The 27951-nt window shown below is 39.3% G+C and overlaps 2 protein-coding genes across 2 annotated transcripts; both read right to left on the reverse strand.

Annotated features, from left to right (window-relative positions):
- Positions 1-10216: 10216 nt before the first annotated feature.
- Positions 10217-10834, reverse strand: LOC4341174 (uncharacterized). The gene has a single exon (XM_015786471.3). It carries the CDS (start codon positions 10764-10766, stop codon positions 10470-10472), a length of 297 nt encoding a protein of 98 aa, XP_015641957.1. The 5' UTR covers positions 10767-10834; the 3' UTR covers positions 10217-10469.
- A 3956-nt stretch (positions 10835-14790) lies between these two features.
- On the reverse strand, positions 14791-21035 carry LOC4341175 (CMP-sialic acid transporter 1-like). The gene is made up of 8 exons (NM_001423997.1): positions 20595-21035; positions 19480-19563; positions 19140-19354; positions 18362-18440; positions 17230-17399; positions 16858-17044; positions 15582-15659; positions 14791-15441 (listed from the first exon to the last, which is right to left on the reverse strand). The coding sequence occupies exons 1-8, from the start codon at positions 20643-20645 to the stop codon at positions 15337-15339; spliced, it is 969 nt and encodes a 322-aa protein (NP_001410926.1). The 5' UTR covers positions 20646-21035; the 3' UTR covers positions 14791-15336.
- Positions 21036-27951: the final 6916 nt, after the last annotated feature.

Consider the following 27951-nt stretch of genomic DNA (forward strand, 5'->3'; position numbering starts at 1 on the left):
GGTTTTGGTTGTTACCATAACCAAACTTTAACAACACTGCCATTAATTTTGGCTTGATGATACTCCAATATTTTTGATAAAATAGGCATGTATACCCATCCGGGCCTAGTGACTTCTCATTTGGTATGTTTTTGATTGATGCCCACACCTCTTCTTCAGTAAAAGGGGCATTTAACTCCGACAGATTGAGTGTGGCCATCTGCACCTCATGGAAAAATATCAGTTTAGATGCATTCCTGGCCAAGCCCATAACCGTCTTGAAATAGCTGGTAGTCATCTATTGCCTATCCTTCATTATCGTAGCCAAAGTGTCCTCATGTTCCAGCCTTGGGATCAACAGCGTTCTACGTCGAGTTCTCATGTTCATGAAGAAGAAGGCAATGCTTGAATCTCCCTCTTTCAGATCTCTTATTCTGGCTCATTGCCTTATTCTTATACTTTCAAGAGAGGCCAGTGTAAGATATCTTTCCTTCAACGGTGCCCTAAGTCGCCGCTACAAACATGTCAGAACTTTTCTTGCGCCACATCCAACCTGAGAATTATCTCATTCGCAATCTACAGTTGCAACCTAAAGTTGCTGATGCGTCGCTGTCCCCATTTGGTTAGCACCTTACAATCTTCCATTTTTTGACATATAGAATACGATAGGGGTCTTCACTATCAACATCCCTCTACCATGCCTCCTGAACCACCTCCATGGACCATGAAGTCATCTAACTTTGTCCAAAAGGTCTCAAATTTGAATCTTCTGTGCCTAATCGGTCTGTCCCCACACGATAGCAACAAAGGGCAGTGGACAAAGCCAGATGAACTCATGGCCTGCATATGCGCTTCAGGAAAAACCTCCTACCATTGTGTTGTGACAAAAAGCCTGTTAAGTTTCACCAAGGTTGGTCTTTATTGTTCATTGCTTCATGTGTACCTTCTTTCAAACAAGTACATCTTCTTGAGTTCTAGTTCATCTATCTTGCTTCTAAAAATGTTCATCATCTGGTGTTTGATTCTAGAATTGTTCTTGTATGTAGCTGAGGTGATAAGATTGAAGTCCCATACAATTATCCATTCCCCTGGATAAACCTCTCTAATAGTTGTCATCTCTTCCAAGAACATCAACATCTCATCATCCCTTTGAGGCCAGTACATCGAAGACAAAACCAAGATTTGTCCCCCCTGAATCCATTTCAGGTAAACTGAGACTAACCACTGCCCGATGTGCACCACACCCCCTCTGGAATAAATCCCCCTTCCAAATTGTTGGAGGCATGTCACGAGGACCTTCGACCAACCTGCCGAAACAACCTAATCCATCAAGCTTCGGCTAAGTCCAAGGGGTGCGCCTAAGGCGAAGCTCTTGGGCGAAGTCAAACGACGAGACCAAAGGGTTCACCATCAAGCCTAGGCAAAGCCAGGCGACAAAGACCGAAGGGTTCGCCACCAAGCTCACCATTCGGCCGAAGAACCACTAAGGGCGAAGGCCGTAGGGCGAAGCATGAGGTCGTCGTCCAAAGTAGAAGATGCCTTCGGCTAAGGGCCAAGGAGGTCCTGCGGCCCATAGAGGCCCTTTGCCACTAATAGGCCGGCCCAAGAAGATCGCCTTAGGGCCCATGAATACAAAACACATTGTATACCAACTCTAATGTCCCTATCATAGGGGTAACCATGTAAATTCCCCTTATTAACTAAACCCTAGAGGGTATGAGCCTGTACTAAAACTATAAATAGCTCCCTAGGGCCGTGTAATTGGGGGATCCCAAAATTTTTTACCGATTAATATATTGCTTTACTATTCCAACAACTCATTGAGTGAACCACGTCCTTTGACGTGACGCAGTTGTCTTTCGACAACACAAATGATAATGACTCCTCTCCTTGTGTGGATTGCAAGAAACACAACAAAACAATTGGACCTAGGACCACAAAGTTCATAGATCAATGAGGGAGTTACAACATCCAATTTCGACTCTTGGAAACAAACTCCATAAGAATTGGAGAACAACACTGACCCTTTGACTAGCACTCTTGGCAACATCATTTAGACCTCTAACATTCCACACTAGCAGATTAAAACTCTACATTAAAAGGACATATACACACTCACACACTATTCAGTACCACACAGGGCAAGACGCCTCATGTTAACGATGCCACAGCCTGCAGGGTGGCGTTTGGCAATGTCACCGCGTCGTCCTTTGGCAGTTGCTGTGTAGAGGCGGAGATGTTGAGCTGCAGAAGTTCCACCAGTGCCTGCACATGCTATGGCGGCAGCGGCTTGTCGAAGACCTGGATGTAATCTTGAACCACCTCCTCATTTACCTCCTCATCCTCGTCAATAATCCTAAATTTCTTCATTGTGACCTTCTGCGCTTTAGTGGCCGCAGGTCTTAGCACGCCGCTCCCCTACAGTGTAAGTTTGGGGATTCACCATAGCTTAAAATCTAGCGGCAGAGCCTATCGATGATGGCTTCTTGTCACCGGGATCAACGCCGGCGGCGCCCCCAGAACGGACAGTGGCGGAGTGGTAGAGATGGCATCAATGAAAACTTAGACTTCATTTGGCCTCTCGCTAGTTGGTACTATGCTTGAGCACTTCTGCTAGATTGATTCTCGCGCACAAAACCATTGCAGCATGAGTGCTGGTGGCTGGTGCTGTCCCTTCTCATGCTCTTACAGTAATTGATAAGGTCATTTCTACATCGTGAATGCTCTAAATTTTATATAAAAACTAGGAAGGTGGCCCGCGCACATGCGCGGGCACTTATATTATTGAAAGTTACAATTATTGTTTGCTCAAAAATTTCATCTCATATAATGTTATTTCATAATAATTTAAGGGTTCTATTTCTCTTAAGATATCTTAGAAAACCATTCACAAAATTTTGAGTAGGAGATAGATTAAGTACTTACGACTTTTGAATCATGTTTTTTTTGACTAAATAAGAAACTATTACTAGTTAATTATCAATGCAGTCCATCTATATACATATCATGTAGTATGGCCACAAATGAAAAATGCGAGAGCAAGATACTCAAAATTCCTGGGATTAAATCATCTCATGAAGGCGCAAGATATATTAAGAAAGAGAGGGAAGCGTATGCATGGAAAAAAAGAAGAAAGGGAAAAATGAAAAAAAAAAGGGAGGGAAAGCGTACATACCCACGTATGTAGGTGCGTACCTATGCCGCGGGAGGAGAGGTAGGACCTCGTAGTATTTAGTTTGTTCTAAGATCAATTTAATCTAACAGTTTATAATATTGGACGTACCGATTTAAGTGAAAATCAAGTAATAGATACTTTACTTTTTTTCCTTAGAATTTCTAATATTTTCTCTAATTTATTAGAGCACCATGTGGCAGCTTGAGAGCATTTTAAGGAATTTTTAAGGACTTAACACATATAATTAGAATATTAACCATGTAATATATATGTATGGGGCATATGGTAATATTTGTTCCAGCTTCATCCATGTTTATATAAGAAATTAATTATGTGTCTAATTAATAACAATTAATTTTGACACCTATTTATAGTTGTGCATAGTAGCTCTTACATATTTATTTTACGACTTTGATTATCGGTTGATCCCCAATTTACTGATTACCATGATTCGCATGAAAAAAAAGTGTTGGACAGGTTAAATTGATGAATTATCTGATTTATGTGATAGCTATTTGAGGATATAAACAAATGAATTAGGTTCTAGAAAGTTAAATTATCGTTTAAAAATACACTATTTAGAAACTTGGAAAGTGTGCAAACAAAAATCAAAACTATGGAATCAGGGAAAAAAAGTGGGTCATAAACTCCCTTATAACAACCTTGTCTTAGTAAGAGTTCTATTGTTATTCGTTAATATTATGCTCATATTTATAACATAATGATTTCTTTCACCTATACGAACAAATAGTACAAAATCCAAATACGACATAACATAATACATTATAATTATTCTGTAACCAACTCTCGGTTTCAGCTTAAACATAACTAAGTGCTGGAAAAAACACAACCCACGGTGCATAATTCTTCTCTCGTTGCATCATACCTTTAATTTTCTTTTCATGTTATTAACAAAATTAATGATCTCCATATATGATTTGATATGTGGCAAAGCAATAGCGTTGCAGCGGTCGTGATCACCTTAAATGTCTCAGACACAACGCTTGTCACGTGTGCGAAAGGTAAAGGTGTAGACGTGCATTGTGCAATGGGCCAAAAGAGAACTTTGGACGCTTTATTATTTGCAAATAATAGATCCGATGATTTAAATGATGGGTCCATCGGTTCTAGTATAAGTGTAAATTAGTTAATATATATTTTAAATTGTTAATTTAATGGGTATACAATATAATGGTGTAGACTTTATTTTGAAACAGTGTATTATTTGAGAGTAAGAGTCCAATGTAATAAAAAATAGATACGATGATTTAAATAATGGGTCCATCGGTTTAGTGCACGTATATAGATCTTAAATTGTTTATTTGATAGGTGCACAGTATAATTGTGTAAACTTTATTTTAAAATAGTGCATTATTTTTAAATAATAGTACAAAGTAATGAGTACACCGGTTTAAGTGGAAATTATCTTACATTATTAATTTAATGGGTAACATATAATGGTGTAAATTTTACTTTCAAATATTGTAGAGCTAATTTAGTTACATGTGAGTTGTACGATGGTAAATTCTTTCTTTGTAAAATTATGATCGATTATTTAAAAATATATATATATCCATTATATAAATGGAAAAAAAGAAGAAAAAAATGAAAAAGAAAAGGAAGGAAGTATACGTACGTACATATGCGTGGGAGAAGGAGGAGAGATGGGACCCATAGTATTTGGTTTGTGTTAAGATCAATTTCATCTAACAGTGTATAATATTGGACCCACCAATTTAAGTGAAAATCGAGGGGTAGATGTTTTAATTTTTTCTTAGAATTTCTAGGATTTTCTCTAATTTATTAGAGCGCCACGTGGCGGCTTGAGAGCGTTTGTAGGAAGTTTAATGGACTTTTAGTATATAATAATAGATAGATATACTTATAAAGCTTAATTATAATTTATTAATTAGGACTCTAGAATCTGTAACAAATACTAGTATATATAATTCTATATTAAACATATAAGTAAAATAAAAGTGAATTACCCTTCTTTTCCATCGAATAGAAAATATCAAAATTAAACCTGAATGAATCAATGAAACAAAGCTTCGCCACAAGATTACACGGCGTGATAATAATAATAATAATTATTATTATTCATGCGCAATCATAATTCTCGAGATTATTCGAGACGCAAACGATGGGTGTGTCCAGTAGATCCATATAATTGACCTTCGCATTAATAATGCCACTCAAAGCAGCCAACGACTTGGCCTGACAAGAACACTCAAGAGTTCGTGTCCATATTCCCATCCATCGCTAATGAAAACAGTGCCAAGTTTCAGAAGAATATGGACAGGAACCATCAATAAATTCTGAACAAATGAACATCTCGATCGCCGGCAAGGCGCCGTCGGCCTCCGGGCACCGCATCTCGCCGGCGTCGCTGTCTGAGCTCGATCATGTCTCCATCATCTGTAACATGCATGATTGATCGAAGGATGTGGCTACAAGAAGCAACACTTAGCTTAATTGCATTCGAACAAGCAAATTGCTTGACCTTTTTTGCTGCGTGCAAAACAAGGTGAGTACTTAAGGTGTGATTAATTGAGTGTTATATCGCGTTCTGCAAAAACCAATTTTAACTTTGAATCCAGACATAAGCTTGTCCTTTTCAGAGAGAGAAACTATTATACATTTAAAAATAGATTTATTTTATTAAAAAACTTCTATATAAAAATTATTCCACAAAAGTGCACCATTTAGCTATTTAAGAAACATGCTAAAGAAAAACGAGAAAGTTGTTCTTTGAAGTTAAAAAAAAAACTCAGCCTTAGTAACTGCATAATTGGGAGGTAACAACAATTAATTTGTATTAATTAACTAGCTAGTGGGTTTCTTCTATGCAATGGTAGCTACAGGGTCTGAAGTTCTGAGGATCTAATTCAGACAGTGTTTGATAGGTGACTGTCCAGAGTTACCTGTCTGAAATGAAACTGTGGGTATGTTTTGTTCCACGCTAAAATTGGAACTTTGATTAAAATTGGATGTTCGAAGAAAAAAGTTGGAAGTTTATGTGTGTAGGAAAGTTTTGATGTGATGGAAAAGTTGGAAGTTTGAAAAAAAAGTTAGGAACTAAACCCGGCCTGTGTTTCAAGTTGAGAGCGCAAAGAATTTCTTTTCGGGACTTCGAGTCCTTACTCCTTAGTTGCGACGTAGCATAATGTAAGACCTATAATGACAAACACTTCTACCTCAAACTCACTCTTAGAAAGATCAACTTCTATAATATTTCTTCATTTTATATCACTTATAAAATCTAATCAAACAGTTATCCTTGATCTTTGTCTATTTGCATCAGTTTCGACCAAAATATGTGTTTCTTTTTCAAGCTAGTGTGATCTATAAACACTAGAAAAAGCTCACGTTTATGATGTATAAAAGGATTTTTTTAAATAAAATACTACCTATGATAGTATGGCTTGTCTGCTTATTCTAATCTATGGTGTTTATTTGTTTGAACAGTATTGGACTATTCCATAATATCAAAAAATATATGGATTTAGTTAAAATTGTAAAAATCGGTGTTAGGTATTAGATTCACTGCCACCATCCATCACTGTAGAGTATAGATGTTGCCTATGTATGCACACTTAGGAAAAGTTTTATTTACTCTCGAGGTTTTAGTTTATATTTTACAAAATATAAATTGCTTCTAACAATTTGCATGCAGTTTAAAAACTCAATTCAAATCTACCTTAGGTCGTTCCAACCTACTGTGTACATAGTGATTAAAGACTCTTAAAAAATACTAACATAAGACAAAATGATACTACTAACATATAATCTTTCAAACGTAGAACTTCAAATATGACTTATTGGATAGAAATGTCACTAGAAGTAGAATGGTTAATGGATAAGAGGTGACGGTGCAACAAACAAAACATTTTCAAAGAATTCTCACATGTAAACTGAAAAAATATTTTTAAACAATTCCAAGCAGAATAAAAAAATATACTAGAGTAAATGTCACAAAACTATATATGTACTTTGAAAAAAAAACTATGACAAAATTACACAAATTAACCTATAGTACCACAAAACTATACATTCGAGGCTAAATATATTATAAAACTACATATTTAAGCCACAACATCAAGAAACTACAAAATTTAAGTCCAAATTTATCACAAAAACTATAATTTTAATGCCTCTATTAGGGTAACAATGCCTTGACAGAACCCTCTACAATATGTAGCTTTATGATAAATCTGTAATTTTGTGATATTGTTAAATCCATAGCGGTTTCATGAATTTAACCTTAAATGTCTAGTTTTGTAACACAATGGACTAAAATGCATCTTTGTCAAAATATTTGGAGTTTATTAAATTTACTCAAATTTGTATAAGCATCATTTTCACATAAAACATTCCATATGAAAATTGGTGTCATATACAAATAGAAACATTTGACCCACATGATTCAAGAAACTAGTTGTAAAGACTTAGAATTTATTTTGTGAAACTCTCAACTGAAAATATCTAAGTTTTTTTTCTCATCGACGAAAAAAAAACATCCCACAAAACTATAAGTATTGTAGATATATTTTATTTGTTTGTACTCCCTCCGTTTCATATCATAAGTCGCTTTGACTTTTTTCTTAGTCAAACATCTTTAAGATTGATCAAATTTATAGAAAAAATTAGCAACATCTACAACATCAATTTAGTTCCATTAAATATTTAGAACATTGAGTATATTTTGATAACATTTTTGTTTTATATTAAAAATTTTACTATTTGTTCATAAAAGCTAATTAGGATTCCTGAGCTAACATTTGGACTCGTTTGGAAAGTAGGATTTTAAAATATACAAACAAGAAAAATGCCGGGATTGGCTGCCATGCTCTTATAGAACCCGCAATAATTTCAAAACACAGGAATATATACAATAATATGACTTTGGATGGTTCACTTGAAATAAACATAGGAATTTTTTAGGAAGTTTATTTGGGTCATAGAGAGATCAGGGGGGGAGGGGGGTAGAGAATGCATTAGACTTTTCAAAGGAAACTATAAGAGCTTTGAGGTTTGAGCTCATGATTTGGAATTCAGGATTTGAAAAAAAACAAGCAAATATGAAAAAAAAACACAAGGATTGGAATGTCACGTATGCGCAAATCCCATGTTTTTTTAAAGCACGTGAATTTGAGACATTATATTGTATTTGGATGGTTAATAGAAACCACATGATTTTGATGGAATTGTGAGAGGGAAAAGAGATAAAGATAAAAGATGCATTGAACTTCTCCAAAGAAAAATAAAATGATGTTTGAGCTAATTGTAATTTTTTTTATGAATTTGAAATGCTCAAATCCTTTGTTCCAAACAACACATATAGGGAAATTTGTTTTTGAGGTTTAAAAACCTTTAAAATTCGTTTGAATTTCATTCCATCCAGAGGAGCCTTTATTTTAATTTCCTCGAAATGGGGCATAGATCTAAACTAAATCATCAATAGGATTTTCATAGTTTCATTGCTTCAGTCCTAAGGACACTAAAGGAATAAAATCCCAAGATTTTGAGTCCTCTACAAATCCTACTGTTTGTAATGTAAAGTGTTCTGGCAGAACAATTCAAGGGAGTAAAACGGGTTTTCCTTTCAGTTTGAACTGTACTGGCCTGGAATATTGTACTGGGCTAGGATCTCTGCCGGAATATTGGCTTTTCCGAACTAGGGTAAATGTAAAGTACGAACTACTTAAACAAACGGTTAGTCAGTGTAAAGTTTGTAGGGATAAAGCAAGAGAAAAATACAATATTATAACTCTCGAAAGCTATAGTCATGAGAAAAGAAAGGAAAAAAGAAACTAGCACCAAACTCAGCCAAGTGGGCAACAGCATGCACTACTTAAAAAACAATTTTTTTACGAGGACCCATATAGGTTACAGGTGGACCATAACTAGTCGTACCTGTAAAAATCGACCTTCATTTTCACGTACAGCTCCTTAAGAAGCTCACATGCAAAAATCTATTTTCACAGCCGAGTCTCTTAAGGGCCGCATACAAAAATAGTTTATTTTCATATGCGGTCCTCTTAAGGGGCTGCATGTGAAAATATATGTTCGCATGTGGGCCTCTTAAGTGGTCCGCATGCGAAAATATACCCCTCTTTTCCACAGTTTTTTCCCTCCTCTCTTTCCCTCTTCACCGCTTCAATTTTTTTTCAACCTCCTCTCCTCTATTCTCTCTCTTACTCTCCTCTCCTCTCCTCCGAGCGGGAGCTGGCGGCGGCGGGCAGCTAGGCGAGCGGGAGCGGTGGCCTTGAGCGGCGCTGTCGCTGACGATGAGGAGGCAGCCGGGACTGGGCAGCGGGTGGCTTAGCGATCTCAGGCAGTGGAGCCGCCGACAATGACAGGGAAGTGGTCGAGAGTGGGCGGCTCCATGCTCGGCACCGCCACCGATGACGACGAGGAAGAGTTAGCCCGATCCACCACGGCCTGCGCTGCGACAGCCGGATCCGCACCACTGCCACCATCAGGAGCTAGGGTTTCGATTTTTCTTCCTTTTTGAGATTTTTTTTGGATTTTTATTTTTGCATGTGGCCAACATAAGCACCCACATGCGAAAATAGCGAACGTTATTTTTTAGACCTTTCTGTACAGACAAACGCCTCAACCGCGTGGAAAAATGTTTTTTTAGTTGTGATGCCAACAATACTAATACACACCATTGAGGAAAGAAAGCTAGCACTGAACTGACCGTTGCAATACGAGGCCGACTGCAGCTACACCTACAGTAGATCTACAACCGTCCAACACCAGCAATACTTTGATCACTGAAACGGATCGCAAGAGCTCTCGGTTACCATCCTGGCTTGGAGATGCAGATGGAGAATTGGAGAGAGCGAGAGAGAGAGAAGAGGAACCACTCTTCCCTCGTACTGCCCCATCGCCATTCGCCAAGCAAGACAACCAGGATCGCCACAACCTGTTTGCACTTTTGCTGTTGATTAATGAGCCCAGGACGAGGAGGCGGACGCATAACACATTTTTCACTGATATAAATATAAATTTTGAAAATTGCATGCATAATTAAACGTCCACCAACATAATTAATTTAAGAGCAAAATAATGTATTCTTCCATATCTTTATGAACGTAGTAGTAGGAAATATTTACAACATCATCATTCCATATTTCCATGGCGCCATTATATGCGGATGACAGATTAACACGAGCTCAGCATAATAAAAACACATAATAGATTAATTAATATATATAGAGCGCTCCTAATCAAATTAGCATCATGCAGTTACTGGTACCCTGCTCGATCGGCTTCTGAATATCTCCAAGGCGAAGCACAGCAAGCTTCAGTACTGGTCGGGCCAGAGGAAGGCGCCCATGGCGAACCTCCGCTTCTCCTCCACGCCGCCGTCGACGGGGAGGCCGTACTCCCGGAGGAGGCAGTCCACGCGCCACTCCGGCATCGCCTCGTAGTCCGCCTTCTTGTACCGCGGGTAGTGCAGCGGCATCTGGAAGCCGCCGCCGCAGCACCCGCCGCCGAACGCCGACGACGTCTCCTTCCTCTCCGTCGACGGCTGCTGCCCGCCGCCGGCCATCTTCGCCGCGCTCGCGCTCACCACAACAGCAGGGCCCAACGATCCCATTTGTGCTGAATCTTGCAAAGCTACTTACTCCTTACTTAGCTTGTGGTGTTTGTCGTTGGTCGCAGTACAGAGAAGGTTGCTGATGAGTGTGAGGGTTTTTATAGGGGAGGAGGAGAGGAACGAATGGTGTGGAGAGTGCTAGAGAGATGGATTGTGGCGCGGAGAAGTGGAGATCGCGAGTTTTTAGTGGTGAGATGTTGAATTAAGCATAGTTGGCGCGCACCATTTAATTACGAGTGGGGTTTAATTAAGAGGCTGGGATATGCCGTGCCACTCATGCTGCTGCTAATCATTTTGTGTGGAAGTCTGATGATTCATCTTTATTTGAATTTTCTTTTCGGTACTATATATATATTCTGATGGATGATCCATTATGAATCACACAGAGTTTATTACTACTCCCAGTTTTGGATTTTTTTTTAAACGTTTGTCTCTTCGTCTTATTTAAAATAAAATTATTAGTATTTCTGTTGTTATTAGATGATAAAATATTAATAGTAATTTATGCATGACTTATTTTTTAAAAATATTTTATAAATTTTTCAAATAAAACGGACGGTTAAATGTTAGACATAGAAACCCAAAACTTCACTTAAAATGGGATGGAGGGAGTATTATTTAAGGGCACAAATAAATATTAAAAAGTTAACAAGGTGAATTTGGAAAGCTTTCTTATGAAGTAAGTTTCTTAAAACCACGCCATTTAGATCGGTAAGAGAAAAGGAACGAACAGTAGGGTGTCCATTATAAGTCTACGAAAATTATTTCAGGGTAAAATTTTATATTGCTACTCATAGTGAAGTACTCTTTGTCTCAGCAAAAATTAACTTCTCGCTACTAATCTGCACAATGATTATATCTAGAATTTTATATTTTTACTAACATAGTAAAGTAGAAGTTAAAATGAGTAAATTTCACAAAACTACATATATTTTATGGTTCAAGTTGCAGAAAACCACACACAAAACCACACATATTTTGACACTTGGCACTTAAGTACATATATTTTGATAGTTTAGTTTCACAAAACCACACTATCGATAAATGGATTTATCCGTGAGATGACGTGGTTGTTCCATCTAAGATGAGGACGTGGCATCCTATTAATTTCGTGCGATGGCTGATAATAGGATGCCATGTTCTCGTCCTAGGTGAAACAGTCACGTCATATCGCGGGTGAATCCATTCATTCTACACTTTAAAATATATATACTTAAGTCCCAAGTGTTAAAGTGTGTGTGGTTTTCTGCAACTTGAACTATAAAACATGTAGTTTTGTGAAATTTACTCAAGTTAAAACAGAGTGACAAAAAGGAAAAGACGGACCCTCTAATTAAATTCAAAATCAGTTACGACTGAAACAATAACCTGAATTCAATTCGGGGACAACCGATGGGGAAATTTTTAAAACTGTTAGGGCGTATGAGGGGGATAATGGAATGTGGTTCGGATGAGCGGTGCACGAGTTCGGCATGCAACACAGAACTAGCTTGTGGTATAAGCATTTCCGTTCCACGGATGTGACTTGCTGCTTCAGTCTCACGCACGCACTGCAGTGGCCACTTCGGACGCCGATGCTATGGGCGACAACAAACTGGGGGCGCCGTACGTGTGCTTGTGCACAAACAGCATCTTTGTTTCAGGCAGGCAACACGGTAAACCCACATTTCTTTCTGTTTTTATTTTTTTCAGATTGCTTGTCCAGTTGAAACAAGACACCTTTGGAACACAAAAAAAAAAGTATAGAAAAAAAGTTTGATAGGATTCAGAAAAAAGAGTTCCGCATTAAAAACAACACCAAAAACCACATCCACCCCTTGCATAGGCTTTTGCCCGCAACATATAAGAATATAGAAGGAAGAGACCTCACTGCAATGGCAGAGGCGATATCCATTCCATGTACAGCATGTCTCTTTCTCCAGTGCCATGTAGGGCATGAAATGTATGTACATTACATGGTCAGTTTTGCTTTGCCTTTTACTCTCAAGACGGGGAAGAGGTAAAGGTCAGGACACAGGAGGAAGGGAAACCAGTGAACTGGGAAAACCACAGTTGATTTCCACCTAACAGAGACATTCTTTTCAGGTCATTCATCGGTGGTGGCCGATGGTTACCTTCTCCAATTTTTTGCATACCACTTTCTGCCTTTATGGTTACTAGGGATATTTCTTTTCTTCTTTAGCAATGCCTACTTGAAATATCAAACACAATGCTGTCATGACAAGCCATATTGCCCACCTTACCTTTTTCCTCCCAACAGCTCCAAAAGGAACGATCAAGAATATAATCGGCAAAAGCATGTTCGCTCCAAGAGATCACTTGACTAAAAAAAAATACAGACATTTATACAGGAAGAATTGATATAATCAATTGATTTTCCAATTTTTAAATCAATTCCTTCCCCCAAAGGGATACAGCTGCACTACGGTACTGAGATCAGGGTAAAAAAAAAAAGAAAAGCATTTGCATAATTGTAGTATGACACCTGTCAAGTTCCATAAGAGTATGCACTGAGACAAATTTCCAGCTGATGCAGGTAACTTAAGTTTGTGACAGCTAACATATTTTGCATCTCAATTCTCACATATGAATGAAGTGAACATTTATAGTGTTGAAAAAACCAAACATGCATAAAAGAACTAAATTTGAGAAAGCATTAGACTCATTTTTTATGTACATGAAAAGCAAGTTATCCCTTAACCCATACTAGCCAGATAAAGGAATGTCCACTGTTCATGCGGTCAGATGGGTAAGCCTTTAGAACCCTAGAAAGTAGACTACAGCTAGCTCAGCTGGAAGTGAAAAGCTTTCTTGAGGGAGGGGAAAGAATCCCTCTGTCCTGAAAATTGCCACTCAAGATATTTCTTGATGGAGGGAAAGAAACCAAAAATTCAATCCTGGAAATGCCACTAAAAAAAAAACATAAACTACCTGGGTTTGAATGATAAGCTCAGGAGTGGAGGGCACAGAATTAGCAAAAGATTCACATGTATGGCTTCTAACAATATGTCGAACACACAAAATCCTGATTTTGTACAAGGTAACAGTGGCCAAATTTCTGAAACAGAAACTAGCAATTATCCTAATCATTCACATGTTTCACTATTTCCGAAGGCCAACATATAGTATTAAGTACTACCTCAATTTCAGGTTATAAGACTTTCTAGCATTGCCCACATTCATATATATGTTAATGAATCTAGACACACATATATGTCTAGATTCATTAACATATATATGAATGTGGGCAATGCTAGAAAGTCTTATATAAATATGAAACGGAGGAAGTAGTTACTAGTACTACTGTAGTGAGGAATAACAAGATATACTTGTTATACAGGCTAACAAGGACTTAAATTCAGTTTGAGACCAGGCACACTATTCAAGGGTTCTGGGCAGAACTAAAATTAGCAAAACAAGGGGCGGCCCACAAACCCTAGCATCAATTTTCAAGCACATTTACACCAACTTATATCGTTTTCCAATGAACAACAATAACCATATGGCAGTTTCAAAGATATTTCAGTGACCACTGACCAGCAAGCTTGGTATTGCACGCAAGCCAAAGACAACATACAAACTCCATCCTTGGGAAAGCATTTTACATCATTCTAGGTACGGTACTATAGGAGGGGCCCTCCATTTCCATGGGCAAATTTTATCTGGACATCATAGAATTTCTAGTTTTGCAAATCATGGGATGGGATGCATATCAAGGGTTAAGCAACTGCAGCAGTATGACAAGAAAACAGAGCCTAATAAACAATCTGATTCATTAACTAAATTGATTTTGCAATGTTATACCTTTGTAAATCAAATGAATTTTGACAAGTCCATGCCTCACAATAAGCTTAGATAGTTACCGCCAGCAGGAATGGAAAACCCTTACGTGTAATTGTTGATGATCCAAATACAGGGTAATAGAATAAAAGATGCTAGAAACTAGTCCCGGTGGAATATGTCATCTGACATATTGTCAACTACGCTATTTACATCGTAGAAAAAAAATAGATTATTTGATTATGATGTCAAATATGTATTATCAAATCATTTTTGTCTTGAAAATAATGTAGGAGCTCTGCTCGACAAGTGATAAAAATAAGTTCTGCATCCTACCTGAAACAAAAAAAAAAGTATGGATGCTGCTGTGCTGCAATATTGCAACTGACGAGGGAATCTTAAATTTTCTGCAAAGATTTACTATTTCATGATCACTCACCAGTTTTGCATCCACTGAATGTCAGAAAATTTAGATACAAGGTGAATAAACCATTAAGCACTAACTAAAGAATGTATAGGGATTCTGGATTTCCTTTTCCAAGGCATGCTTTCACCTTTTTGCCAAAAAATTGGCAAAGTGTAGCAGTAAACCCATGTTTGCTCCACTCTTCTTTCACGTTATCTGAAACATGACACTGTACACATATGCTGTGGAGATTGCAGCCTCCGATTTCCATGGGATTACTCACAAAAGCTGAGCTATAAATAATCAACTAACCTTTCTGCTTAAATCAGAAGACCGTACACACTGATCAACAGGTTAAACAACAGTGGCATCACTGGCATGTACCTACTTTGAAGTAACTGGCAATGCTTGTGGCAATTCAACAAGCATGTTCACAGGCATAAAATACATCTGCAGGGAAATTATGCAGATGACAATGCCTAGGAAAAGCTGTAAAAGGGAGGGGATAGAGCATGTGTAAGTATGAACAGTAATCTACATGGTTTCATATCCAACATGTAAAAAAAATTGAATAAACTGAAACGGATGAAAGGGCTCCAATAACCAAAAAAAAAAAAAAAAAGAGGTACCTGAAGTGTTGCTCTCACATTGAAAAGATATACAGACAATACCATTGTTAAAAGCATGGCCATTGAAGTTGAGTACACCTGTTCAAATAGAGGTTCATAAGACAATCCTTCAACTTCAATTGTATAAGATAAAAAAGGCATATCCTTCTTACTGTCTACAGATTTGTGATGGCATTAACATTTTGCTAAACCCCAATACAAGTACCACTGAAAAAGGATCTGGGCGGCACTAGCAGACTGCACCGCTTGCGCCCAGCTAAACCCCACCCAGCGGCAACATATTTTGACAGTGCTAGAGTGGTGGGAGGCCATCGCAAACACAAAAGGAGTACCCAAAAAGGCACTATGCACCTTAACGCTGCTAGTGACCTGGGAGATTTGGAACGAGAGGAACCGGAGAACCTTCCAACAAAAAGAGCTCTCGACGGCCAGTTTGATGGCAAAAATCAAGGAGGAGGCTAAAACTTGGGTTGGGTCTTGGCAGGAGCAAAAAGACTCGGAGACTGGCTTACAGTATAGTTAGCTAGGGCCTAAGGCCCCTTACTTTTACAGTTCCTTTGTGTACAGTTTACCCCTTCTATATTCAATGAAAACGGCGCTCATCGTTTTGTTAAAAAAAAAAGTACCACTGAAAAAAGGTCTATTAATTTCAATGAATCTGACAAAAAATAATAATGTCTATAGGCGAAAGTTTGAACTGCCGCTCCATGGGTCACTTGATTGGACAGGAAAATGGAGTTATCAAGGAGTGGCCAGTAGAAAGGCATTGGGAATGAATAGCAGCTAGCTCAACCAAGGAAAGAAAAGAGAAGAAACAAACTCACAAAAAAAATTAACTAGTTCAGTATGGTGAAAATCTTATGTTCAGCACACATGAATAACCACATTATCCTGCTTTAGGACACCAAATATACTTGTTTTTCCATGTTTTCTTAAAGACAAATGTACAGTACAAATAAAGCATGCTCTCTAAAGATTGAAGAGTCTGGTCAACTAGTTTTCTTTGACAAATAGCAAATACGTAATTGGCATGAAATCAAATACACAGTATCAATCTGCACTGCAGGCACTAGAATCAGGCATATCTTGATTCTTTTGCATGTGTATATGTAGGTGGATGACTGACCCCATGCTATCGTCCATGGATTTTGGATCTGTGGATAACTTATTTTTATATTGTGAACTTTATCTTCATTTACGTCTTTCACAGTATAAAGGAAACACGCTAGTGAGATGATTTTTTTCTGCACAGCTAAGATTAAGAATAAACTGTCACCTTGACTATATTGTCAGAATACTTCATCAGCCATGAGACCAGAAGGCCAGTAGACCCTAAATTGAACACAACCATCCACGTTGTGATAGAATAGCCATTAAAAAGACGCTGCCACCATGGACCCCTCTCAAATCCAGCTTTGAAGTCACCATAGATAAGCCATCCCATGTTGAATATAACACCAAACCTGACAGTGCATAAGATAAGTGTGAAATAGTGTTTGCCACACCTGGTGTGACAGCACACCAGGTAGCCTTAAAATTGTTTTGATGCAATCAAATGTATAGTCAGAAAATATGCACACTGAAAATGGAAGGTATTTGGCCTGTGCAGGTCTGTGACAATGGACCAGAGTTAGATATAGATACCTACGTATATAATTGTACATTTTGCCAGTACAGACTATCATTATTCTTCTTCATCAAATATTCAGTGTAGACACCAGCTAGTGCAGAAAGGCAAGCAGAAAGTATCCCAAGCATGTAACCCTGAAATGGGGCTGAAAAAAGAGAATCACATGGAGCATCGCCACATCCTTTAACCTGTAAGCAACAGAAGGGTAGTAAGAAAAACAAATTTAGTGACTTAACATAGTTACAGTAAAATATTCAAAGAAAAATTAATGGTATTGCAGTGTATTTTGACATGAAAAAAGGAGAAGTGTCCAATATCAGTGGATCTTTCCTACACATTAAATAGCTTGCGATCATCTAATGAACATCAGAAATCTGATTTTTATATGTATATCTATTGGAAACCTGAGTAAGTGTGAAACATTATGAAAAATCCAATCTTGGAGCATGTATATCAGGTGTAAATATACCGCACCAAAGAATAGAAGAAAAAAATACAGTCACATATTACTCAGTTACATGTTCACAAAGTTTGCGGCCATCAAGTTAAAAACATATAAGTTAGGCAGACTTAAATATGTTTTCTACTATCAGAACGGATCAATGATTATCACACTTACAAGGTGGATCCACACACACATGCCACTAAGACGAGTGCCCCATAAAGGATGAAGCAGTCATCCGTGGTATCGTAGTATGAAAAAACATGTATGGTTGAACTGGTCATTTGCTGGTTCATTGTTTGCTGATCTGACCAGTTAACCGGTGAACTGGCCAGTTTGGAAATGATATTTTCAATAGATTTTAAGGCTACACATAATAAAAACATTTTTTAAATATCTACAAGATCTCCCATAAATCAAATGTGTAGCTCAGCTCAGTTGGTTAGAGGCCCAATCCATGCATTCGGGGGACTCAAGATCCCAGGTTTGAACCCCAGAAGCCTCAACAGTAGCAAAAGTCAATCTGCCTGGATTTTCTCTCAATCATTATTTTATTTAAACCGACCAGACTAGGTTTTTTTTTCCAGTCAGGCCACCAGTCCATTTTTTGTAACATGTTTGTATGAGGAGTTTTGTGAGATAACATAAGCATAACCCAATAGTATATGCTAAAACAAAAGGGAATAAAGTTTCAAAATGTTCACAAACCTGACTTGTAGTAGTTCCAACAGCCAGTAAAACTACTGCCATCCATTGTAGATTTGACAACTTCCTTTTTAGGACAAGCCTATACAGTTTAGAGAGAAAATGAGACTTAATCAATCAAGCACCAGAAATTAATTTGGTCAGCATGTTGGCTGGTCAACTAAATGAAGTGTCAATATCTAGTTGCAATGCATAAGTTTTGAAACACAAACATAAGATATTGATTTCTCAATTGTCAGCTGTCACAAATTCAATGGCTCTGCAACACTTGTGTGGTGCACAATTCTTACTAGTTGATATTCTTACTTTGTGGAGCAAGAAACATTAAAATGAAAAAATGTATAGCTATTTCAGTGAATTGATTGCAGTGTAGCAAATTAAATTATTTTATGACCTGAAAAAACGGACATTAAGTCAACTGAATTTCAAGGGTCAGGGCAAACCTTAAACAACAAAAGAGTGTCATATAGTGAACCACCAGAATAGTTGAAAATATAAAATTTAAATTATCAAGAATCATCAAACATACAGATAATATATGCTAATGACAATTGGCATTATGGGTAAGCTGCTTAAAATTTGAAGACAAGCTAAAAATTTCTATCGTGTATGTTATTTTGGATAAGTCTTTGACTGCTTTCAAGTTCAGAATGCACTTGAAGTTTGAATTTTATCAAATGAAGCAGAGTACACAAGGATATTTAATATATATTCTATCATGCCAATAATATCAGGAAGAATAACAGTGGAAATATTTGACATTAAGGTACAAAAGAGTCACCTAAACAGAATTCCAGTTGTGACAATTTTAAGGTTTCCCATTATCTGATAGGTAGATGGATCAACATAGGTCAAGGTGGCAAACTGCACATTGTTGTGGATGAGATATATGACTGAAGGAACAAGGTATAGTCGTATACTCCTCCACTCTTTTGTCATCCTTGGTGGAGATGAAGACTGGCATTCCTTCCAAAGAAAGAAGCTTGAGAAAGACAGCTGTATCAAGAACAGGTTAACATCAGCATGCAGAATAAATAAATAGATGAATGTTATCTCTTGAGTGCCTTCAGTAACTAGGATATACAGATATCACTGTAAACAATAGCATAAACTTCATGTACCTTGAAGAGTTCTGCGAGAAATGGAATGGTTGCGTAGTCGTACTTATATTTGCCATTGCTCTGCGAGAGGGTAGTCAAGATACCCTGCACATATGCAAGAGAATTAAAAACTCTAGAGCTTAGAAAATAAACCATGCAATTGAAGGAAAAAAACAAGTAATGGACAATTTCTAGAATAACTTAAGTTAATTTAACTATGACCATGAAGTCTGCTCGTTAACCTCCAATGATTGGGTTTTCTACATCAAGTTGTCAGTTTTGTTCTGTGGGTCATTCTGGTTTGGCGCTTGGAATCAAACATTTCAGTACCATGCTATTCTGGTGTACCCTTCTGGAGTACACTACTATCTCATAACTGCTGGGCAAGCTCCAGAGAAGTCACTCACCATCTTAACCTCCCTAATGCCGCACTATTTCTAGCCCGAGATTCTTCGTCAGGTCATAGCCCTTGGTTGCGCGCTGAAGATTGGTCATGTTCTTGATTTCTTTTGCATTTAATATCTTGATTTCTTCTTCTCTTTCTTCTCATAAGGATATTTTACTCCTATTATTTTTCCATTTCTGGAATTAACTGTAAGTAGAATTCTGTTTGGAACACCAGGAAATGTGCAAAATGACCATAATGGTCTGGATAGTTGTCTAGTATGAAAAATGAAGGGCCATCTTCATGCCATACTAACCGAACGGAATGACACATTCCCGCAATGGAATTATAAGTTTGTTCTACATGGTGCGTCCCCGTGACCATTTACATCAACTTGCAAACACCTAGAGAACTTCACAATTCCACCAAAAACCCATCCCCAACAAGGGAATAAAATGGACACCTTCAGAACACGCCTGCTCAGGTAGCTGCTCCCTGAAGCAGGCACGGACCCCCAGGCCACACCTTATCTGAACTGCATTTCTCCAAACCACAACTCCAATGGATCAAATTACGCACATCGCCGCAGATCGAAGCAGCAGCAACCGCCGCCACCGCCGCCGCCTCCTACAGAGGCCTCTGCTCCACGCGTCGACGAAAAACCCAAAGCGCGTAGATCTGGACAGCGCGTCGCGGGAAGAGGAAGGGGAAGATGAGGTGGAGGGTTTAGGGAGGGGGGGCCGGGGCTTGCCTGCGAGCTGGTGAGGACGGTGAGGAGCGCGGCCACCAGGTACCACTGCATCGTCGTCTCCTCCTCCTCCTCCTCCGCCGCCGCCGCCGCCGACGACGACGACTTCACCCTCGGCTTCTCCCCGCGCGCGCGCTCTCGCTCGCTCTCAATCCGGGTTCGGGGAGTGGTCGTTGTAGAGCAGCGGAGTCGACGAGACAGTGGTGCGGTGGGCTACTTGCGTCGGCGAGGCAATGTGGCGTTGGACCTAACTCCACTTTAGGGCCTATAGCTACGGGTTGGGCTCGGAAAGGGCTCGAGGCGAGCCTGACTGGCAGTCGCCGGGCGGCGGCGAGGCGGAGCCTGCCCCAGCCCCAGGTCGTGGTCGAGGTTGCGGCGAGAGAGACGGACAACGGCCGGCGGGGAGCGGTGGCGACGGCGGTGGCGGCGTGACCGGGCCGGGGAGCGGAGGAGAGCTCTGCACGGTGGGTCCGTCCTTTCTAATGGGTGGGCTCGGCCGGTTTCCGGCCTGCAATGTGCAATCGGGGCCGTCTTCGACGCAAAAATGAAAACGTCCGTTCTGGCTCCTCCGTCCCAAAATATAGCATTTTTAGCGTAGTGTCAAGTTAACTATTTTTAATTTTAATTATTAATAAAAAGAGATCAATCATACATATGCTAATTCCTTCTAGTGTACTGTTTCTATTTACAATAGACGTATGTACATACATGTAACTTTGTATATGTGAATACAAAGTTTATATGTATATAAATATACATACGTGTATATACAACATATATATAAAAATTTTATATATATCCATGCACTTTTAACGTATATAAAAAATATATACGTGTATACAAACTTTATATTCGTATGTATAAACTTTGTTTACATATACAAAGTTTATATACATACTCCCTCCATACCCACAAAACAAAGTCGTTCTGGGCTCTTACCCGTTTTCACAAAACAAGTCGTCGTTCCTCAGCGGGGTTTAGTTTGGACACGTATGCCCCTGACGCGAGAGCCGAGCAACGAGCGGCGAGGCAAGAAACGAGGCGACGTGATTAATGCCGCCTTAAGCTGAATGGACGTGATTAATGGCGCTCGATCTTTCCTCTTCATCTCCCGCATGCAGCACACGCTCGTCGCTTGCCGCTCGCACATGCGCGTCTCTCTTCCTCGCCGCCCGGCTATAGTTAGGGTTCAGAGCTTGGTCGCGCCATGGAGTACGTCGAGTCGCTGAAGTCCGTCGAGGTGCCAGACTCCGTCGACACCCTGGACATCGTCAACGCGCTGGACTCCGTCGAGGGGCTAGAATCGGAGATGGCGTTGGACTCCGTCGAGGTGCCGGACTCTGTCGAGGTGGTACCAGAGTCCGTCGAGGTGGTGCAGTGTCCTCGCTGCGGCACATTCCACGCTGGCGGCGTCTTCGGAGAAGCATGCTTCCAAGCTCGCCGCCGTGCTCGCAAGTGTGCCCGTTGTGGCCTTTTACATGAAGACTACGACCTCATAGCAAGGTTTTTGCTTAACATGGAAAAGTTTGATTGTGAGTTATACATTCCTGATGTGGAGAAACTTCAAATGGATGGTGAAACCATACTTCTTCCTGAGCACGTTATCAAAAAGTTGGACGAGATCTACAGTATGAAGGAGTTGGAAGATGCAAAGATGAAGCAAGAATAGTAAGTTACATGTCTCATTCAGTCGACTTAACATGCAAGCAAAAACTAATTTGCTGCTAATATTCTTGCTTCGGCTAGCATGTTGCAAAGACTAACATGCTTGCATCATCTAATATTCTACTTCTAATTTGCTGCAGCGAGACTAGCAATGCATTCAGCAAGCAAGGATGCTTCACATGAGATTTGCAATGGCAGCCGATCTTCTCTCTCTAGTTTTTCCTTTTGCATGTGAGGAATTTTGATCTTGTTGCCACCTTTTACTTTCATGGCTTCCTTCAAAACAGTTTGTAGTGTTACAAACATTCTGTTTGCTTTCCATGGAGAGTACTCTAAGAATGCCTACAAAACATGTGTGGAATAAATCTTTCACCGAGTACTTTAATTGTTGAACAAAACAATGAAACAAGTGAACAATGGATCCATTTACATGTTCCACGGCTGGAACTAGATCTTTTATTGTCTTTGCCTCCTTTTTTATTGAATTGCTTGAATAGCTCGAAAAAACCCCAAGTCTAGAATGTTAAAATCTGGAGAATTGGGTGGTTGACAAACTAGGCGAATGTCAAACCCTTCTTCCCTAGCAGCCTCACAAAAAACAGGATCATCCAATATCAAATGGGAAGGTGCATTATCTTGTTGTATAAAAATTGGTTTGTTCACATCTTCTCTTGGCCATTTGGCTCGAATGGCAGGCAACACTTTGTTTACCATGAAATCTCTAATCACATCTCTTGTTATTGAAGTTATTGGCTTGATTACTAGTTCTCCACAAAGACGATTCTGACTACTTCTCACAGCATGTTCATAAGTGACAAGTGGAAAACAACCAATTTTACCATAAAAACACATTCTCCATTCCTAAACCTTGGCCGAGCACAAACACACAAGAACATGAGCCTAGGGATGTAATTCTTGTTCTTACAAGCGCGATGTGGTTCATCTTCCTCGGGTAGCAAGTAATACTTCTCAGATTTTTGAGAGAGGTAGAACCATTTTTCATCAATGAACACATAGTCAAAAAAATCCTTAAATCTTGGATCACCAACCAAACTTTGATCAATCATGTCAACACACCACTTCAACCTAGTCTTCTTGTTAGCATCTGTGAGGTATGGTTTGATGCTACTAGAGTGCCGTCTAAGCAAACCTTTTTTCAAATACCTTTGTATCCTAGATTTGGAAATACCTAGTTTACTAGACACATCTTCTATGGTCATTCTTTGCTTGAGAGGAATGTTGCGCAATTGTTCCAAATCAAGAGGGATTGCCTTACGACCAGATCTACCCTTCTTGTGACTAGCAACCACAACCGGAATGTTATGAGCAAGTTGGATTTTACCTCGCTTCCATAAGCGCTGAACTGATCGAATGTGCACTCCAAATTGATCAGCAACCCTTCTTGTATCTTTCTTGCCTAGTTTCCCATTCTTGTTGTCCTTCAACAATGCTTAGTACACTTGTTTTGTGACTTCTTCTGTCATGTCCTTCCTTCGATGTTGTCCTTCAACAGGAGCTTGGTTCTGTACAGCATGTTCTAGTCAAAGAAAAAAAACAAGCACATTCAAAAAAAATAGCCACTGCTTTAATAAAAAAATGAAAAAGGAAAGAACAAACTGAGATCAAGATTACCAGCGTGGTTTTGTAAAAAAATCTAAATCAACTACACCAAATTCATCTAGTGGCATGTTCAAATCAAATCCTGTCGGAAAAAGGAAAGAAAAAACTTAGAATAGAAACTTAGTTGATGTTGTTGTTGTGAATATAAAAAAAAGGAAAGAACAAACACATTACCATTAACGTTGTGATCCTCCAATATTGGCTCGTTGAGATGGAAGGGAACATTGCCGTCCTCATCTTCTTCTAGGCGGACATTCAAATCAAAGCCAGCAACAGCTGGAACAGCCTTGCATGCAGTAGATGGAAACTCTCGCGGACTGAAAGTGAGCAGGTTAAGCACAATAATGGAAAGAGAAGAAGCCGTTTAAATAGGCATGGTGAAACTGAAACGACATCTACCCGTGAAAAGAACGAAAAATATGCGCCCAAAAAACACCCGCTAGAGCGCCATGCAAAATCAGAAAAAAAAAACGGAGTGCCCAGACGAAAAAACGAAAAATACGCGCCCAAAAATACGCAAAAACGGAGTGCCCAGACGAAAAAACGAAAAATACGTGCCCAAAAATACACACGCAAGCGCCATGCAAAATCAGCAAAAAAGTAATGAGCTCACCAAGTATCGAACCCAAGCACTCAACCTTCAAACCTCACTGCAGTAGCCATTTGAGCTCTGTTTGCTTCTCAAATGAATGCACCCGCACCCTCATTTAATAGGGGCAGACATGGAAGAATAGCCTCAAATTAATCACTCCTTAGTAAGCACAATTTTGTCCTAAACGACTTGTTTTGTGGGTATGGAGGGAGTATGTATTAAAAAACAAAAAAAAGAGTATAAAAAATATATATACATGTATATAAACTTCATATGCGTGTACAAACTTGTATACCTTATACACAAAGTTTGTATACATACGTATAAAAAAAGACACATATATAAATTTTTTATATGCACATATACAAACTTTGTGTACGTATATAGAGTTTCTATACATACGCATATAAAGTTGTATAAAAACCAGAAAAAACCAAAAGGGAAAAACAAAAAAAAATAAAAAAAAAAAGCCACGAAAAAACCGAATGGAAACAAGAGAAAAACCGAAAAAAAAAGAATCGCGCACATGTTCCTCCACCGCGTGCCCCCTCTCCGCGCGCGCCACATGGCGGCGCGGGGGAGAGGCGCATGGCTAGTCATGTATTAGCGATTTCACCCCTAATGGGTATGCCGTATGCCACCAATATGTGTGGAGAAACCCACGCGTCAATCTAGTCGTGTCCATAGAAAATCTTGTAGGAAATCGGTCTAAATCATGTTGGAAGAGGGTGTAATTGAGTGGATCATGAACTAGCTTAGTTAAATAGAAGGACTTGACATAGTGCGGTGTGGAGACTTGATGCTCCTACTTTATGTTCATGATCTTGTTCTGCGAGATTGTAATGACTCTATTTAATCAATAAAATTCACCCCCGTCCCTGAAAAAAATATCTTCTAGAAAATCTGAATTCGGGCTGCTTCACTACTTGTTGACGAAAAAATCGAACACACCGGCCTGGGAGATCTGCTTAACTCCTGTGCAGGTCCAACGATTGATGAGATGCGAGCGTGCCAGTCAGTTTGATCCTTCAACTGACAAGATATGTAAACAGCAGATAAAACAGCCGATCGGCTGACAAGCCGATGGAGTAGTTCCAACCGATAGCCGATAATAGCCGATGCTGATACCAGCCGATAGCGATAAGGTTTAAGCAATCGGCTATATGTCCAATGTAGATACTAATATAATGGCAATCGGCTGATGATGATGTAATAAAATAACAATATAATCCAGTATAAACCAATCGGCTAGCAATATGATATAATAGAACAAGCACTGATCCGACGGTTAAAGCATACATCGGCTGGAGGTCCGATGTCATAAAATCCACAAGATTAGGTTAAACAGTAAAACCTTTCTTGCGATCAGCTAAATCCAATATGTATGCAATCCTTGTAAGCCGATGCAACATCCAAATAACTCATCGGCTGAAACCCCGATGAAAACCTTATTGGCAATCAAAAAGCAGGCTAGAGATTATGGTTCTAAGCACGACTTAGTAGATCAAACTTAACTGATGCAGCACTAAGTATGAAAAGAAACATAATATCTAGATAATCAAGCCATTGACTGAGTTTTCAGGGTGGTAGATGTCTAAGCTAATCTAATCTAGTAACGGGATTTAGCCGATACCGGTAGAAACCCTAAAACGAGAAGCAGCCGATAGAGCTAAATTGATATGCTAAGACTAGATTAACAGAGACATATGATAAATAGGTAGGCAAGTATATCATCCGAACCAGAGCAATCCAAGAGGTCGAATGTACTGATGCAGCCTTGAACGACGCCGACGTAAACGATACAATTGCCTAGGCCGGTGGAACATTGGACTTACCCCTTAGCAAGAGATCGAACACCGATGCAGCCCCGCGTCAGGTGCCAAGTCCCGTTGGACGATAAAATAAAGTAGAAAAGGTAAAAGGTGGTGATGCGCCGAATTATATTGATCGTAGCGATAGATTACATAGACCCCGGGTGTACATATTTATATCCATGGGTTGATACAAGTCCTTGTCGGACAAGAAAGAAACATTCCTAAATATAAAAGGAAAAGATAAAGTCCTTATAGGACACTAAACACACTTTCCTAAAGATAAAAGGAAACTAACAAACTATTCATAATTAATAGATAACTTGCCATGCCGCATTCTCTTTGAATTCGGTCTCTTCTGGATAAGCTTCCTTTAGTAGATAAATTTCCTTAACCGAATATAGCAAGAATCCGACAACTAACGACTTGACAACTCTCATCGGCTAATCTCAGGACTTCGAAGCCGATGCTGACTCTAAGCCGATGACTACTCCGGGCTTACCAAATTTCACTATTAACACATGCCCTCCACTTTTGAAGTATGAGAACTCATGCTTCAAAATTATCTTCTTTCTCTATCTTGTAATCGGCTTTCATGAGCCGATACTGATGTACTCCACCATGCTGAAACTGATATGCTTGCCCCCCGAGCCAATATTGTTGTTCCTCCATTAAATTCACCACCGTGACCATGATCTTGGAATTGACTTCTTCTTCAGACATGTGGATATAAAATTCGTGGTCCCACCAGGCGTGCTAATTTGTGTTGACGAAAAAATCGAACACACTGGCCTGGGAGATCTGCTTAGTTCCTGTGCAGGTCCAAATCTTGATGAGATGCGGGCGTGCCAGTCAGTTTGATCCTGCAACTGACAAGATATGCAAATAGTAGATCAAAACAGCCGATTGGCTGACAAGCCGATGGAGTAGTTCCGGTCGATAGCCGATAATAGCCGATACCGATACCAGCCGATAGCGATAGGGTTTAAGTAATCGGCTATATGTCCAATGTAGATAATGATATAAAGGCAATCGGCTGATGATGATGTAATAAAATAACAATATAATCTAGTATAAACCAATCGACAAATAATGATATGATAAATAAGCATCGATCCGAAGGTTAAAGCACACATCGGCTGGAGGTCCGATGTCATGAAATCCACAAGATTAGATTAAATAGTGAAACTTTTGTTGTCATCGGCTAAATCCAACTTATATGTATAGCAATCCTTATGAGCCGATGCAACGTCTAGATAACTCACCGGCTGAAACCCCAATAAAACCCTTATTGGCAATCAAGAAGCAGGCTAGAGATTATGGTTCTAAGCACGACTTAGTAGATCAAACTTAACTGATGCAGCACTAAGTATGAAAAAAAAACACAATATCTAGACAATCAAGCCGTTGACTGAGTTTTCAGGGTGATAGATGTCTAAGCTAATCTAATCTAGCAACGCGATTTAGCCGATACCGGCAGAAACCCTAAAACGAGAAGCAGCCGATAGAGCTAAATTGATATGCTAAGACTAGATTAACAGAGACATATGATAAATAGGTAGGCAAATATATCATCCAAACCAGAGCAATCCAAGAGGTCGAATGTACTGTTGCAGCCTTGAACGACGCCGACGTAGACGATACAATTGCCTGGGCCGGCGAAACATTGGAC

This window comes from Oryza sativa, chromosome 6 (assembly GCF_034140825.1).
Source record: "Oryza sativa Japonica Group chromosome 6, ASM3414082v1".
NCBI classification, from domain to species: domain Eukaryota; kingdom Viridiplantae; phylum Streptophyta; class Magnoliopsida; order Poales; family Poaceae; genus Oryza; species Oryza sativa.

What these genes read in the sequence shown, in the direction of transcription:
- LOC4341175 (NM_001423997.1), bottom strand. Translation starts at nt 20,645, where the DNA reads ATGCAGTGGTACCTGGTGGCCGCGCTCCTCACCGTCCTCACCAGCTCG. An exon ending in TTCTCGCAGAACTCTTCAAG is followed by an intron (nt 19,355 to 19,479) that starts GTACATGAAGTT and finishes TTCTTGATACAG; the next exon opens with CTGTCTTTCTCAAGCTTCTT. An exon ending in ATTCTGACAATATAGTCAAG is followed by an intron (nt 15,660 to 16,857) that starts GTGACAGTTTAT and finishes CTATTTGAACAG; the next exon opens with GTGTACTCAACTTCAATGGC.
- LOC4341174 (XM_015786471.3), bottom strand. Translation starts at nt 10,766, where the DNA reads ATGGGATCGTTGGGCCCTGCTGTTGTGGTGAGCGCGAGCGCGGCGAAG.